A 19,119-nucleotide genomic window follows, 5' to 3' on the forward strand; every position below is an offset into this window, starting at 1 on the left:
AAAGCATGTGATCAAACGAAGCTTCGGACATCATTGATGACGTACTTTTGATAAAGTGATACACTTAACGGCACACTGATTCGAAGTTAGCTGCTTAGCGATTTCAACGCATGCCTTGGAGCTTCAGTATGAAACATAACATCACTAGATCACTGAGGAGAGAATTGAGAACCACTGACTTAGTCAACCGTTCTCAATTGACACAAGGCCATACGTGAGTCGTTCACAAGACACCGCCACTGGCCATAGTCCTACATAACTGTGTGTATTAACAGTCATTGCATAACACAACACATTAGATAAACGTCAATGGCACTCACTCACTGTTACACAAAAAGAGCTTTGAACAAACCACTCCGCAAAATATTCTAATGAGCCACTGCCCCTACATTTTAATTATCACTAAAACACAAATAACCCTTTTTGTGAACTGCAAAGAACCATTGAATGGGTTGAAGGGTTCTTTGAGTCATTATGGTTCCACATAGAACCATCACCCTTCCCAAAGAACCCTTGCGGAACCCTCTTTTCTTAGTGTGTACATTCTATACTTTTGAAGATTTCTACAATCTGAGTTCATATAGTTTAGTAATACCACTGTGGACATGTTTCTACAACCTTCTGAGTTCATATAGTTTAGTAATACCACTGTGGACATGTTTCTACAACCTTCTGAGTTCATATAGTTTAGTAATACCACTGTGGACATGTTTCTACAACCTTCTGAGTTCATATTGTTTAGTAATACCACTGTGGACATGTTTCTACAACCTTCTGAGTTCATATAGTTTAGTAATACCACTGTGGACATGTTTCTACAACCTTCTGAGTTCATATTGTTTAGTAATACCACTGTGGACATGTTTCTACAATCTGAGTTCATATAGTTTAGTAATACCACTCTGGACATGTTTCTACAACCTTCTGAGTTCATATAGTTTAGTAATACCACTGTGGACATGTTTCTACAACCTTCTGAGTTCATATAGTTCAGTAATACCACTGTGGACATGTTTCTACAACCTTCTGAGTTCATATAGTTTAGTAATACCACTGTGGACATGTTTCTACAACCTTCTGAGTTCATATAGTTTAGTAATACCACTGTGGACATGTTTCTACAACCTTCTGAGTTCATATAGTTTAGTAATACCACTGTGGACATGTTTCTACAACCTTCTGAGTTCATATAGTTTAGTAATACCACTGTGGACATGTTTCTACAACCTTCTGAGTTCATATAGTTTAGTAATACCACTGTGGACATGTTTCTACAACCTTCTGAGTTCATATAGTTTAGTAATACCACTGTGGACATGTTTCTACAACCTTCTGAGTTCATATAGTTTAGTAATACCACTGTGGACATGTTTCTACAACATTCAGGGTTCATATAGTTTAGTAATACCACTGTGGACATGTTTCTACAACATTCAGAGTTCATATAGTTTAGTAATACCACTGTGGACATGTTTCTACAACCTTCTGAGTTCATATAGTTCAGTAATACCACTGTGGACATGTTTCTACAACCTTCTGAGTTCATATTGTTTAGTAATACCACTGTGGACATGTTTCTACAACCTTCTGAGTTCATATTGTTTAGTAATACCACTGTGGACATGTTTCTACAACCTTCTGAGTTCATATAGTTTAGTAATACCACTGTGGACATGTTTCTACAACCTTCTGAGTTCATATAGTTTAGTAATACCACTGTGGACATGTTTCTACAACCTGAGTTCATATAGTTTAATAATACCACTGTGGACATGTTTCTACAACCTTCTGAGTTCATATAGTTTAGTAATACCACTGTGGACATGTTTCTACAACATTCAGTGTTCATATAGTTTAGTAATACCACTGTGGACATGTTTCTACAACATTCAGAGTTCATATTGTTTAGTAATACCACTGTGGACATGTTTCTACAATCTGAGTTCATATTGTTTAGTAATACCACTGTGGACATGTTTCTACAACATTCAGAGTTACTATAGTTTAGTAATACCACTGTGGACATGTTTCTACAATCTGAGTTCATATTGTTTAGTAATACCACTGTGGACATGTTTCTACAACCTTCTGAGTTCATATTGTTTAGTAATACCACTGTGGACATGTTTCTACAACCTTCTGAGTTCATATAGTTTAGTAATACCACTGTGGACATGTTTCTACAACCTTCTGAGTTCATATAGTTTAGTAATACCACTGTGGACATGTTTCTACAACCTTCTGAGTTCATATAGTTTAGTAATACCACTGTGGACATGTTTCTACAACCTGAGTTCATATCGTTTAGTAATACCACTGTGGACATGTTTCTACTACCTGAGTTCATATAGTTTAGTAATACCACTGTGGACATGTTTCTACAACCTTCTGAGTTCATATAGTTTAGTAATACCACTGTGGACATGTTTCTACAACCTGAGTTCATATAGTTTAGTAATACCACTGTGGACATGTTTCTACAACCTTCTGAGTTCATATAGTTTAGTAATACCACTGTGGACATGTTTCTACTACCTGAGTTCATATAGTTTAGTAATACCACTGTGGACATGTTTCTACAACCTTCTGAGTTCATATAGTTTAGTAATACCACTGTGGACATGTTTCTACAATCTGAGTTCATATTGTTTAGTAATACCACTGTGGACATGTTTCTACAACATTCAGAGTTACTATAGTTTAGTAATACCACTGTGGACATGTTTCTACAATCTGAGTTCATATTGTTTAGTAATACCACTGTGGACATGTTTCTACAACCTTCTGAGTTCATATTGTTTAGTAATACCACTGTGGACATGTTTCTACAACCTTCTGAGTTCATATAGTTTAGTAATACCACTGTGGACATGTTTCTACAACCTTCTGAGTTCATATAGTTTAGTAATACCACTGTGGACATGTTTCTACAACCTTCTGAGTTCATATAGTTTAGTAATACCACTGTGGACATGTTTCTACAACCTGAGTTCATATCGTTTAGTAATACCACTGTGGACATGTTTCTACTACCTGAGTTCATATAGTTTAGTAATACCACTGTGGACATGTTTCTACAACCTTCTGAGTTCATATAGTTTAGTAATACCACTGTGGACATGTTTCTACAACCTTCTGAGTTCATATAGTTTAGTAATACCACTGTGGACATGTTTCTACAACCTGAGTTCATATAGTTTAGTAATACCACTGTGGACATGTTTCTACAACCTTCTGAGTTCATATAGTTTAGTAATACCACTGTGGACATGTTTCTACTACCTGAGTTCATATAGTTTAGTAATACCACTGTGGACATGTTTCTACAACCTTCTGAGTTCATATAGTTTAGTAATACCACTGTGGACATGTTATTCATTCCAGAGGCTACTACCACTCAGAGAGCAGAGTATTCTGTTCCCAGCTGTCTGTCTATGAACAGTATTAACATCTACAATCTCTCTCTCCTTTATCTCTGTAGTGGAAGGTCTACTCTGTTAGAGGATCAGTATTAACATCTACAATCTCTCTCTCCTTTATCTCTGTAGTGGAAGGTCTACTCTGTTAGAGGATCAGTATTAACATCTACAATCTCTCTCTCCTTTATCTCTGTAGTGGAAGGTCTACTCTGTTAAAGGATCAGTATTAACATCTATAATCTCTCTCTCTCCTTTATCTCTGTAGTGGAAGGTCTACTCTGCCAGAGGATCAGTCCAGGTGTGCAGTGTGTCAGCAGGTGCTGAGGGATCCAGTCTCTATCACCTGTGGACACAGGTTCTGCAGACAGTGCATCACCAGATACTGGGAGAAACCTGCTCCTTCAGGAGACTATGACTGTCCTCAGTGTAGAAAGAGATCCAGAACACGGCCTGTACTACAGCAGCTGAGTCAACCCAATAAAACAAGAGGCTCTGAAAACAGTAAGACCACTTGCACACGTGGGCCAAGTCAATACCTTAATATGATTTACAGTAGGTAACTACAATATTATGAGATAATAGAAGTTACTGTAGTTGTGGAAGGCCCACTTTTCATCCTGTCAATGAATGTTTCTGATACACATCATTTTCCCTCTTCCCTTGTAGTGGATGACAGCCTGCAGAGAGCTATAGTAAACCATAAAGACAGTCTGAAAAGGAGGTATGAATGTGTGATAGAAGGCATGGAAAAAGCAGGGAACCAAACTCCCCTCAACAGGATTTACACAGAGCTCTACATCACAGAGGGAGAGAGTGAAGGGGTTAACAATGAACATGAGGTGTGGCAGCTAGAGACAGCATCCAGGACGCCAACCTCACATGACACAGCAATCCACTGCAATGACATATTTAAACCCTTACCAGGCCAAGAGAGAAACATCAAAACTGTGCTGACGAAGGGCATCGCTGGCATCGGAAAAACAGTCTCTGTGCAGAAGTTCATCCTAGACTGGGCTGAAGAGAAGGCGAACCAAGATGTGGATATCATATTTGTGCTTCCTTTCCGGGAGCTGAACTTGATTAAAGATCTCCAGTACAGTCTTCTCAGACTTTTAAATGGCTTCCACACAGAACTAGACATAGGCAATGCAAAGAAACTCACAGCCTGTAAAGCTATGTTCATCTTTGATGGTTTGGATGAAAGCAGGCTTCCATTGGATTTCCAGCACAATGAAAAGGTGTCTGATGTCACCCAGACATCGTCTGTCGATGTTCTGCTGACAAACCTCATCATGGGGAATCTGCTTCCCTCTGCTCTCCTATGGATAACCTCCCGACCTGCAGCAACCAATCAGATCCACCCTAAGTGTGTTGACCAGGTGACAGAGGTACGAGGGTTCAATGACCCACAGAAGGAGGAGTACTTCAGGAAGAGATTCAGTGATCAGGTCCTGGCCAGCAGAATCATCTCACACATAAAGACATCAAGGAGCCTCCACATCATGTGCCACATGCCAGTGTTCTGTTGGATTTCTGCAGTAGTCCTTGAACACATGTTGAGTACAGACAAGAGGAGAGAGATGCCCACGACTCTGACTGAGATGTCAATACACTTCCTGCTCATTCAGACCAGCCTGAAGAACCAGAAATATCTTGGAAGAGATGAGATGGATCAACAGGAGCTCATGGAGTCAGATAAGGAAATTCTTCTGAAGCTGGGGAAGCTGGCATTTGAAAATCTGGAGAAGGGTAATCTCATGTTCTATGAAGAAGACCTGAAAGAGTGTGGCATTGATGTCAAAGAAGCCTCAGTGTACTCAGGAGTGTGCACACAAATCTTTAAAGAAGAGTCTGTGTTATTTCAGAGAGTGGTGTACTGCTTTGTTCATCTGAGCATTCAGGAGTTTCTCTCAGCTGTCTACATGTACCATTGTTACACAACCAAGAACATGGATGCACTGAAGCCCTTCCTCAAGAGAAAGTCTAGAGCTGCATCTGAAGAGCTAACCTTGCATGAGCTGCTGAAGAGTACCGTGGGTAAAGCCTTGGAGAGCAAGAACGGACACCTGGACCTCTTTGTCCGCTTCCTTCATGGCATGTCACTGGAGTCCAATCAGAAACTCCTACGAGGTCTGGTGACACAGACAGAAAGCAGTCCAGACAGCGTCCAGAAAACAATCCGATCCCTTAAGGTGATGCAGAGGAAGAACATCTCCCCTGAGAGGTGCATCAATCTCTTCCACTGTCTGATAGAGATGAAAGACCATTCAGTACAAGAGGAAATCCAAGCATACTTGAGGTCAGAGAAGAGATCCAAAAACCTCACACTTTCTCAGTGTTCAGCACTGGCCTACATGCTACAGATATCAGAGGAGTTTCTGGATGTGTTTGACCTGAAGGTATACAAGACATCAGAGGAGGGTCGTAGGAGACTGCTCCCAGCTGTGAGAGGCTGCAGGAAAGCTCTGTAAGTATTCATGGAAATATCCCACACCAAAATACATTCTAGTTACAGCAGCATTTCTATTGGCTGACTGGCTCTGTAAGTACTCATGTGACTATCCCTCAGACCAAACTTTACTGTATGTAAGAACAACAATATTTTCATTGGCTGACTAAACTTTCTATCAGCTGAAAAGTCTTAAACAAACTGTAATACAAACGGGTCTGAAAAGTTGTAGCATTGAGACATCTACACACAGTGTTCACATTATTAGTGCAGGGGTAACAGTGTAAGCAGGAAAAGCTAAATGTAACATTTTAATACGACCTGTCCCTCATGGTATTTACTCTGTTGACAGACTCACTGGCTGTAAACTCACAGACACATCCTGTGAAGTGTTGGCCTCAGTGCTCAGTTCAAACCCATCACACCTGAGAGAGCTGGATCTGAGTAACAATGACCTGAAGGATTCAGGAGTGAAGCTGCTCTCTGCTGGACTGGGGAATCCCCACTGTAAACTGGAGACTCTGAGGTCAGTATTCCTGTAGTTGGTCAACAAGTGATAACTGTTCACCAGATCCACATGTGTTTACCAGGCACACATAGTCCACACCATATGTGTTTGGACAGTGAAGCTTACAGTTTTACATTTGGTGCTATGCTCCAGCATCTTGGATTTGAGGTAGAATGTTTCATATTAGGCAACAGTACAGAATGTCACCTTTTATTTGAGGTTTTTCATACATATCTGTTTTACTGTTTAGATACGAAAGCACTTTATGTGTCTAGTGCTCCCATTTGAAAAAGTCGTAATAATTTGGACATATTCACTTATATTGTATTAAAGTAGTCATAAGTTTAGTATTTGGTCCCATATTCCTTACCTGCAGTGATTACATCAAGCCTGTGATTCTACAAACTTGTTGAATACATTTGCAGTTTGTTTTGGTTGTGTTTTGGATTATGTTTTTCCCAATAGAAACTGAATGGTAAATAATGTCCTGTCATTTTGGAGTCACTTCACTTGCATTGTCAGTAAGAATAGAAGATGTTTCTGAACACTTCTACATTCATGTGGATGCTACCATGATTATGAATAATCATGAATGAATCGTGAATTATGATGAATGAGAAAGTTACAGAGGAACAAGGATCATACCCCCTCTGTTATTGGTAATGGTGAGAGGTTATCATGTTTTGTTGTAGCCTCTGTAACTTTCTCATTCATTATTATTCATGATTCATTCATGATTTTTCTTAATCATGGCATCATTAGGATTAATTTAGTAGTGTTTAGAAACATGTTATCTACTCACTTAGACAGAAAATTACTCCAGTCATCATCCACCATTCAGTTACTATTGGACAAAACATAACCCAAAACACAACCAAAACAAACTGCAAATGCAACCAACGAGTTTGGGACCAAATACTAAACTTTTGACTACTTTAAAACACTATGAGTGAATTTATCAAAATACTTATGACTTCTTCAAAAGTGGGGGACTAGATACATAAAGTGCTTTCATTTCTAAACGGTGAAACAGATATGTATTAAAATATTCTCAAATAAAAGGTGACATTATATACTGTCACCTCATATGAAACATTTGATCTGAAATCCAAAATGCTGGAGTATAGAGCCACATTTAAAATGTTATCTTTGTCAAAATAGATATGGTGTGGAATGTATACTCAATACAATCTAAATCTGACACCTCACTGTCTGTCTTTTGACTGATACTGCGTTTTAAACTGCTCTGGTCAGTCTACTCAAATATTTGTACTTTAGGTTTTTCTCTCTACAAGCAATACTTTGATCATTTGTAATTTCCAATAATCATACATTAATTGTTTAATAAATATATATGGCAGGGTTCAGGACACTGATATATCTGAAAATGTATCTGAAAAAATATACTGCCACTATTTTCACCACCAAAGAATAGCAGTGTGGTTTTAATATGCTTTGACTCTTTGCAGGCTGTCAGGCTGTCTAGTCACAGAGGAAGGCTGTGCTTCTCTGGTCTCAGCTCTGTGGTCAAACCCCTCACACCTGAGAGAGCTGGATCTGAGTAACAATGACCTGAAGGATTCAGAAGTGAAGCTGATCTCTGCTGGACTGGGGAATCCCCACTGTAAACTGGAGACTCTGAGGTCAGTATTCCTGTAGTTGGTCAACAAGTGATAACTGTTCACCAGATCCACATGTGTTTACCAGGCACACATAGTCCACACCATATGTGTTTGGACAGTGAAGCTTACAGTTTTACATTTGGTGCTATGCTCCAGCATTTTGGATTTGAGATAGAATGTTTCATATTAGGCGACAGTACAGAATGTCAACTTTTATTTGAGAGTATTTTCATACATATCTGTGTTACTGTTTAGAAATGAAAGCACTTCATGTGTCTAGTTCTCCCATTTGAAAAAGTCATAATAATTTGGACATATTCACTTATATTGTATTAAAGTAGTCATAAGTTTAGTATTTGGTCCCATATTCCTTACCCACAGTGATTACATCAAGCTTGTGATTCTACAAACTTGTTGAATGCATTTGCAGTTTTTCTTGGTTGTGTTTTGGATGATGTTTTTCCCAATAGAAACTGAATGGTGAATAATGTCCTGTCATTTTGGAGTCACTTCACTTGTATTGTCAGTAAGAATAGAAGATGTTTCTGAACACTTCTACATTCATGTGGATGCTACTATGATTATGAATAATCATGAATTAATCGTGAATGATGATGAATGAGAACGTTACAGAGGAACAAGGATCATACCCCATCTGTTATTGGTAATGGTGAGAGGTTAGCATGTTTTGTTGTAGCCTCTGTAACTTTCTCATTCATTATTATTCATGATTCATTCATGATTTTTCTTAATCATGGCATCATTAGGATTAATTTAGTAGTGTTTAGAAACATGTTATCTACTCACTTAGACAGAAAATTACTCCAGTCATCATCCACCATTCAGTTACTATCGGGCAAAACATAACCCAAAACACAACCAAAACAAACTGCAAATGCAACCAACGAGTTTGGGACCAAATACTCAACTTTTTACTACTTTAATACACTGTAAGTGAATTGGTCAGAATACTTATGACTTCTTCAAATAGGGGGACTAGATACATAAAGTGCTTTCATTTCTAAATGGTGAAACAGATATGTATTAAAATACCCTCAAATTAAAGGTGACATTATATACTGTCACCTCATATGAAACATTTGATCTCAAATCCAAAATGTTGGAGTATAGAGCCACATTTAAAATGTTAGCTTCACTGTCAAACTAGATATGGTGTGGACTGTATACTCAATACAATCTAAATCTGATACCTCACTGTCTGTCTTTTGACTGATACTGCTTTTTAAACTGCTCTGGTCAGTCTACTCAAATATTTGTACTTTTATATTTTTCTCTCTACAAGCAATATTATGATTTTTTCTAATAATAATATATAAATGGCGGGTTTCAGGACACTGGTATGAATGAAAAAATATACTGCCACTATTTTCACCACCAAAGAATTGCAGTGTGGTTTTAATATGATTTTACTCTTTGCAGGCTGTCAGGCTGTCTAGTCACAGAGGAAGGCTGTGCTTCTCTGGTCTCAGCTCTGAAGTCAAACCCCTCACACCTGAGAGAGCTGGATCTGAGTAACAATGACCTGAAGGATTCAGGAGTGAAGCTGCTCTCTGCTGGACTGGGGAATCCCCACTGTAAACTGGAGACTCTGAGGTCAGTATTCCTGTAGTTGGTCAACAAGTGATAACTGTTCACCAGATCCACATGTGTTTACCAGGCACACATAGTCCACACCATATGTGTTTGGACAGTGAAGCTTACAGTTTTAAATTTGGCGCTATGCTCCAACAATTTAGATTTGAGATAAAACGTTTCATATTAGGCAACAGTACAGAATGTCACCTTTTATTTGAGGTTAATGGTGAGAGGTTAGCATGTTTTGTTGTAGCCTCTGTAACTTTCTCATTCATTATTATTCATGATTCATTCATGATTTTTCTTAATCATGTCATCATTAGGATTAATTTAGTAGTGTTTAGAAACATGTTATCTACTCACTTAGACAGAAAATTACTCCAGTCATCATCCACCATTCAGTTACTATCGGGCAAAACATAACCCAAAACACAACCAAAACAAACTGCAAATGCAACCAACGAGTTTGGGACCAAATACTCAACTTTTTACTACTTTAATACACTATAAGTGAAATGGTCAGAATACTTATGACTTCTTCAAATAGGGGGACTAGATACATAAAGTGCTTTCATTTCTAAACGGTGAAACAGATATGTATTAAAATACCCTCAAATAAAAGGTGACATTATATACTGTCACCTCATATGAAACATTTGATCTGAAATCCAAAATGCTGGAGTATAGAGCCACATTTAAAATGTTAGCTTCACTGTCAAACTAGATATGGTGTGGACTGTATACTCAATACAATCTAAATCTGATACCTCACTGTCTGTCTTTTGACTGATACTGCTTTTTAAACTGCTCTGGTCAGTCTACTCAAATATTTGTAATATGCATTTTTCTCCCTACAAGCAATACTTTTTATAATTTGTCATTTCTAATAATGAAACATCCATTTATGAATAGATATGGCAGGTTTCAGGACACTGATATATCTGAATATGTTGAAAAAATATACTGCCACTATTTTCACCACCAAATAATAGCAGTGTGGTTTTAATATGGCTATAGGGTGAACGCACCAATTTGTGAGTCGCTCTGGCTAAGAGCGTCTGCTAAATGACGTTAATGTGCCCTTGAGCAAGGCACTTAACCCTAATTGCTCCTGTAAGTCGCTCTGGATAAGAGCGTCTGCTAAATGACTAAAATGTAAATGTAAAATGTAAATATGATATGACTCTTTGCAGGCTGTCAGGCTGTCTAGTCACAGAGGAAGGCTGTGCTTCTCTGGTCTCAGCTCTGAAGTCAAACCCCTCACACCTGAGAGAGCTGGACCTGAGCTACAATCACCCAGGAGTCAGACTGCTCTCTGCTGGACTGGAGGATCCACACTGCAGACTGGAGAAACTCAAGTATGTAGAGGGTTTATGTCACTGTTCATATCAGACATGTTGGAGTTATCAGGCTAGTTAAGACAAACATTCTGACCACCACTTGGACTAAGTTATATAAAGTGTGTGTGTGTGTCAGTGTGTGTGTGTGTGTCTGTGTCTGTGTCCTGTGTGTGTGTGTGTGTGTGTGTGTGTGTGTGTGTGTGTGTGTGTGTGTGTGTGTGTGTGTGTGTGTGTGTGTGTGTTGTGTGTGTGTGTGTGTGTGTGTGTGTGTGTGTGTGTGTGTGTGTGTGTGTGTGTGTGTGTGTGTGTGTGTGTGTGAGTGTGTGTGAGTTCAGGTGTATCCCTCAATGACTGTCTGTTCTTCTGCTTACCGCTACAGTGTGGAACATGGTGGAGAGAACACAATGAAACCTGGACTTAGAAAATGTGAGTGTTGACTGCTGTGAAGAAAATGACTAAGAATAAGTCTTAATTCAAGTGAAGTCAAAGTCAAAGACCACCATCATTATTTACTTGGTCATATTAAATATCAGCTGTAGTTCTACAGAAGCACAAATCAGGGACACCAAAGTTTACAAAGAGTTGCTTTGACAATGTGTGTGTCTGTGTGTATGTGTGACGTGTTCCTGTGTGTGTTCAGGATGTGTGTGTGTGTGTGTGTGTGTGTGTGTGTTTGTGTTTGTTCAGGATGTGTGTTTGTGTGTAATTAACAGGAATAAGTGTGTTTTATATTACCATACAGTATAACATATGATCATTCAACAAGTCTCAAGTTACCTTAACTTCTCCTTTTGATACCTAGAAACATCTACATTAAATGAATTAGTGAAAAGTGAATTAACATTCTAATGTGAATGATGATGATTTCTAATATTGTGTCTGGTTTCATCCATCAGATGTCTGTGATCTCACACTGGACCTAAACACAGTAAACAGAGACCTCTCTCTGTCTGAGGAGAACAGAAAGGTGACATGGAGGAGAGAGAAGCAGCCGTATCCTGATCACCCAGAGAGATTTGAGGACTGGGGACAGGTGCTCTGTAGAGAGGGTCTGACTGGGCGCTGTTACTGGGAGGTAGAGTGGAGTGGGAGAAGGGCTGATATAGGAGTGGCATATAAAGGAATCAGCAGGAGAGGAGGGGGTGATGACTGTTGTCTTGGATACAATGACAAGTCCTGGAGTCTGATCTGCTCTGGCAACCGTTACTCTGCCAGGCACAATAATAAGTACACTCCCATAGACGTCCCCTCCTCCAGCTCCCACAGAGTAGGAGTGTATCTGGACTGGCCAGCCGGCACTCTGTCCTTCTACAGAGTCTCCTCTGACACACTGACCCACCTGAACACATTCCACTCCACATTCACTGAGCCCCTCTATCCAGGGTTTAGGGTTCATGATGTTGACTCCTCAGTGTCCCTGTGTCAAACATAACACACTGGACACACACACACTGGACACTGTACACACACACACACACTAGACACACACACACACACACTGGACACTCACACACACACACTGGACACTCACACACACACACTGGACACACACACACACTGGACACACACACACATACTGAACACACGCACACACTGGACACACACACTGACACACACTGGACACACAAACACACTTGATACACACACACTGTACACACACACACACACACACACACACACACACTGAACAAACACACTGAACACACACACACCGGACAAACAAACACTGGACACACACACACACACACACACACACACACACACACACACACACACACACACACACACACTGGACACTGTAGGTGTAGGGTTGATGTCGATAACTTTTGGGGTTTGGTGTCAGTGTCCACAGTGTCCTTGTGTCAAACATAAAACACACTGGGGACGCACACTGGACACACACACACACACAAACACACTGGACACACACACTGGACAGAAACACACACACTGGACACACACACACACACACACTGTACACACACACACACACACTAAACACACACACAAACACATTAAACACACACACACACACACTGAACACACACACTGGACACACACAAACACACACACACTGGACACAACACAAACAAAACACACACACACACACACACACACACACACACACTGGACAAACACAAACACTGGACACACTCACACTGGACATACACACACACACTGGACACACACACACTGGACACACACACACTGGACACACACACACTGGACACACACACAAACTGGACAATCACACACACTGGACACACACACTGGAAACACACAAAACACACACACACACACACACACACACACACACACACACACTGGACAAACACACACACTGGACACACTCACACTGGACATACACACACACACACTGGACACACACACTGTACACACTCACACACACTGAACACACACACTGGACACACACACACACTAGACACACACAAACACACACACACACACTGGACACACACACACACTGGACAAACACACACACTGGACACACACACACTACACACACACACTGAACACACAAACACACACACACACTGGACACACACACACACACTCACACTAACACACACACTAGACACACACACACACACTGGACACACACGCACACACAAACACACGCACTGGACACACACACTGGACACATTCACACTGGACACACACACACACACACTGGACACACACACACTGTACACACACACACACACTGAACACACACACTGGACACACACACACACTGGACACACACAAACACACACACACACACACTGGACACACACACACACACACACACACACACTGGACACACACACACTGTACACACACACACACACACACACACACTGAACACACACAAACACACACACACACACTGGACACACACACACACACTAACACACACACTGGACAAACACACACACTGGACACACACACACTGGACACACACTGGACACACACACACACACTAGACACACACACTGAACACACACACTGGACACAAACACACTGGACACACACACACACACACTAGACACACACAAAACACACACACACACACACACATAAACACACACTGGACACACTCACACTGGACACACACACATACACATACACTGGACACACACACACACTCAATACACACACACTGGACACACACACACAAACACAAACACACTGGACACACACACACACACACACTGAACACACACACACTGAACACACACACTGGACACACACACACAATGGACACACACACAAACAGTGGACACACACGTGCACCTACACTGGACACATACACACACACTCAAACACACACACACACACACACACACACACACACACACACACACACAGGACACACACACCGGACACATTTCCATATGCTTGTTATGTCACCTCTGTAACCAGTTATCAAACATACTGACCTTTCTGACCCTATCCCATGGCCCTACTTTCTACAACTGAACATTTAAATTCCTCTATGAGTTTTGTTTCGTGTCCATTTACTTATGTATGTATTTGTTGTATATTGGGGTTGTGCTGCAGAGCATCATGGGGGTTTGTATGTGTTGAGATGATCACGTTCCAGATAAATGGTTGAACTGATTCCTGTCTCCTGTCTCATCATTATTGAATTGTTATACAGACGTGGTTATGAAACCCACGAGACATAACAAAAGATTGGCGATGAGTAAGTCTGAATCTACAGGAACTATTCTGTCTGGAAGAAGTGGGTTTTTACAACTGTTTAAAACTGTTATTTTCTGTGGTACAGAATAGGCTAATGTTAGCACAGTGTATTGCTAGCAGAGGCAAGTGCATAGTCGAGCTAGCTAAGAAAGAGAGTTAACCAGTGGTTTAAAGTACTTAAGTAAAAATACGTTGAGTTCATCAGGAACTTAGTGGGTTCATCTAACAATCCTAATCATTAGCTGATACATTGTAATCTCATACACAGGGTAAACCTTCCACATAGAAAATATCATTTAATAGAAATCACAACCGCTCCTCTGTGTGATCTATGTAATCAAGGTGCCTTGGGCTCCTTTAATCATATGTACTGGGAGTGACCAGTACATAGGAGGGGTTGGAGGGTGGGTTGGGGTGGTCCCAGGAGGGGTTGGAGGGTGGGTTGGGGTGGTCCCAGGAGGGGTTGGAGGGTGGGTTGGGGTGGTCCCAGGAGGGGTTGGAGGGTGGGTTGGGGTGGTCCCAGGAGGGGTTGGAGGGTGGGTTGTGGTGGTACCAGGAGGGGTTGGAGGGTGTGTTGGGGTGGTCCCAGGAGGGGTTGGAGGGTGGGTTGGGGTGGTCCCAGGGGGTTGGAGGGTGTGTTGGGGGTGGTCCCAGGAGGGGTTGGAGGGTGGGTTGGGGGTGGTCCCAGGAGGGGTTGGAGGGTGTGTTGGGGTGGTCCCAGGAGGGGGTTGGAGGGTGTGTTGGGGTGGTCCCAGGAGGGGTTGGAGGGTGGGTTGGGGTGGTCCCAGGAGGGGTTGGAGGGTGGGTTGGGGTGGTCCCAGGAGGGGTTGGAGGGTGGGTTGGGGTGGTCCCAGGAGGGGTTGGAGGGTGGGTTGGGGTGGTCCCAGGAGGGGTTGGAGGGTGGGATGATGCAGCTGAGGTGGGTGATTGTATATGTGGTTTATTATAATTGTATTTATCTGCTATAACTAGTTTCCATAATATACTGATATATATTTTAACAGTATCGTGTCTCTAGCTGTATAACCATTCCTGCTGCTATTTGTTCTTGTCTGTGTTCCTTTGAAAATAAATAAAAAGTTAATCATAAAAAAAGGAAAAGTGCACAGAGTTTCAATTCAAAATCAGAGACCGGGAAATCAAGTCACATGCTTCCACTGTGGCAAGGTGGGACATCAAGTATCAACATGCTGGTTTAAGGACATGGATTTTCCAGCATGTGGTAAAAAGGGCAACATCGGACAAGTCTCCAGAAACAAAAAGAGAACAGAGAAATCACAAAAACGGGAAACAAGAAACAGGCATTCCAACGAAAGACACATAGACATGTTCACACTGTTGAGTAAGAGAACACTGAGGTGAGTGACTCATCAGACCAGGAAGTCACACTGAAAATCCTGACTTTTTCCTGGCGGGTCGCACGGCTACTATGTCTCCCCCTTGCTAGAGGGACAGCCGGTGCATATGGAGATTGACACAGGGGCAGCTGTATCTCTTGTGTCAGAAAAAATACACTGAAACACCTTCCACTTCAACCAGCGCACCTCGTGTTAAAGACTTACACAGGTGAATCTGTCGCTGTGAGAGGCATCACTGATGTCACAGTTCAGGTAAACAGACAAACTGAAAAGCTGCCACTCTATGTTGTGAAAGGAGACTATGCATCACTACTGGGATGTTCATAGTTGGAGAAAATCACACTGGACTGGCCATCAGGGCATACAATGACACATGGAGACACAGATCTACCTGCCATCTTAAAGAAACATGGAGAAGTCTTTAATGGACAGCTGGGTAGTATGAACGACATTACAGGGAAGCTTAGCATTAAGCCAGACAGCAAACCAACGTTTCTGAAAGCACGGCCCATATATTATGCTGTCAGACCAGAAGTCAAGGCTGACTTGGAGGCTTTAGTCAAGAACAAAGTACTGGAGCCGGTCAGCATGAGTGAATGCATGAGCAACACCCATCTACCAGTCCTTAACACTAGAACCGCCTGTTCTTTCAGCATATAAGAACCCGCTAGAGAAAGTTACCAGGCGTCCACTTTAGCAAATGCATCAGATGCATATCAACCAGCAAGGTGCAAGGTGTGCAAACATGGTTTGTTAAATAAACGCTTGATAAATAGTGCATCATATATTGTAAAGGATTAATTGCATGAAGAAATATTTGTGGAAATATATCAATAAAAAAATAACAACAATAGTTAATTCTACAAAATCGCCCTATAGCCTATTTCTGTTTCCCTTACAATAAAAACATTACAGTGTAAACCATTTAATCAACTGTATTTGTAGATTCAATTAGTAATAGAGTTAATAAAGTTGATTTACAGTTTATTTTGACAAAGTACAAATGGAAAAAGTATAATAATAATAATATAACTAGCCAGGTGTTCAGGTGAAATGATTTGCTGTATTCCTAAACAAAAGCACCAGTGCATGAACAATTATAAAGGATGAATTGCATAAATAAATATTTGTGGAAAAATATTCATGACAAGATATAAAAACAATAATGTGTTGCTTGTATCGACACTGTACCGAGCCTTTACACATGAACCAATCACGTCTTCTCTTTATGCTTCAGGTCCACAAACAAATCAAATCGGTTCCCTGCACACAGTTTTCATGGGCCTTGTTTGGTGTGCACCTGCCGACTTGGACCTGCTGTCTTGACATTGTGTATTTTTCCCCAGTGGGAGCTGTGGTTCTTGGGGAAGAGGGAGAGCAGGACCTGCTGTCTTGGCATTGTGTATTTTTCCCCAGTGGGAGCTGTGGTGCTTGGGGAAGAGGGAGAGCAGGACCTGCTGTCTTGACATTGTGTATTTTTCCCCAGTGGGAGCTGTGGTGCTTGGGGAAGAGGGAGAGCAGGACCTGCTGTCTTGGCATTGTGTATTTTTCCCCAGTGGGAGCTGTGGTGCTTGGGGAAGAGGGAGAGCAGGACCTGCTGTCTTGGCATTGTGTATTTTTCCCCAGTGGGAGCTGTGGTTCTTGGGGAAGAGGGAGAGCAGGACCTGCTGTCTTGGCGGCCTGCTTGGTGACTGTAGCTTCTTTCTCTGCGTTCATGTGGTTCTCACCAGGCTCACATGCCAGATCCATGATGAAATGTCTCCTGCTGACTGTCTTGTCAAGGCATTGCTTGTACAACACGTGTTGATAGCAGCCATGTCGAGCACATTATAGAACACCTCAACAGGCCAGCGGAGAGTACCCCCTTTTACAGAGTACAGTCAACAGGCCAGAGGAGAGTACCCCCTTTTACAGAGTAAAGTCAACAGGCCAGAGGAGAGTACCCCTTTTACAGAGTACAGTCAACAGGCCAGAGGAGAGTACCCCCTTTTACAGAGTACAGTCAACAGGCCAGAGGAGAGTACCCCCTTTTACAGAGTACAGTCAACAGGCCAGAGGAGAGTACCCCCTTTTACAGAGTACAGTCAACAGGCCAGAGGAGAGTACCCCCTTTTACAGAGTACAGTCAACAGGCCAGAGGAGAGTACCCCCTTTTACAGAGTACAGTCAACAGGCCAGAGGAGAGTACCCCTTTTACAGAGTACAGTCAACAGGCCAGAGGAGAGTACCCCCTTTTACAGAGTACAGTCAACAGGCCAGAGGAGAGTACCCCCTTTTACAGAGTACAGTCAACAGGCCAGAGGAGAGTACCCCTTTTACAGAGTACAGTCAACAGGCCAGAGGAGAGTACCCCCTTTTACAGAGTACAGTCAACAGGCCAGAGGAGAGTACCCCCTTTTACAGAGTACAGTCAACAGGCCAGAGGAGAGTACCCCCTTTTTACAGAGTACAGTCAACAGGCCAGAGGAGAGTACCCCCTTTTACAGAGGACAGTCAACAGGCCAGAGGAGAGTACCCCCTTTTACAGAGTACAGTCAACAGGCCAGAGGAGAGTACCCCCTTTTACAGAGTACAGTCAACAGGCCAGAGGAGAGTACCCCTTTTACAGAGTACAGTCAACAGGCCAGAGGAGAGTACCCCCTTTTACAGAGTACAGTCAACAGGCCAGAGGAGAGTACCCCCTTTTACAGAGTACAGTCAACAGGCCAGAGGAGAGTACCCCCTTTTACAGAGTACAGTCAACAGGCCAGAGGAGAGTACCCCTTTTACAGAGTACAGTCAACAGGCCAGAGGAGAGTACCCCCTTTTACAGAGTACAGTCAACAGGCCAGAGGAGAGTACCCCCTTTTACAGAGTACAGTCAACAGGCCAGAGGAGAGTACCCCCTTTTACAGAGGACAGTCAACAGGCCAGAGGAGAGTACCCCCTTTTACAGAGTACAGTCAACAGGCCAGAGGAGAGTACCCCCTTTTACAGAGTACAGTCAACAGGCCAGAGGAGAGTACCCCCTTTTACAGAGAACAGTCAACAGGCCAGAGGAGAGTACCCCCTTTTACAGAGTACAGTCAACAGGCCAGAGGAGAGTACCCCCTTTTACAGAGTACAGTCAACAGGCCAGA

General features: G+C 42.0%; 1 protein-coding gene across 1 annotated transcript; it reads left to right on the forward strand.

Annotated features, from left to right (window-relative positions):
• Window positions 1-3,732: 3,732 nt before the first annotated feature.
• Window positions 3,733-6,543, forward strand: LOC121555844 (NLR family CARD domain-containing protein 3-like). Its single transcript, XM_045218350.1, has 4 exons — window positions 3,733-3,920; window positions 4,086-5,886; window positions 6,221-6,312; window positions 6,530-6,543. Coding segments are annotated over exons 1-4 (1,908 nt in total). The 5' UTR covers window positions 3,733-3,919.
• Window positions 6,544-19,119: the final 12,576 nt, after the last annotated feature.

Source organism: Coregonus clupeaformis, unplaced genomic scaffold (assembly GCF_020615455.1).
Source record: "Coregonus clupeaformis isolate EN_2021a unplaced genomic scaffold, ASM2061545v1 scaf1519, whole genome shotgun sequence".
Classification (NCBI taxonomy): domain Eukaryota; kingdom Metazoa; phylum Chordata; class Actinopteri; order Salmoniformes; family Salmonidae; genus Coregonus; species Coregonus clupeaformis.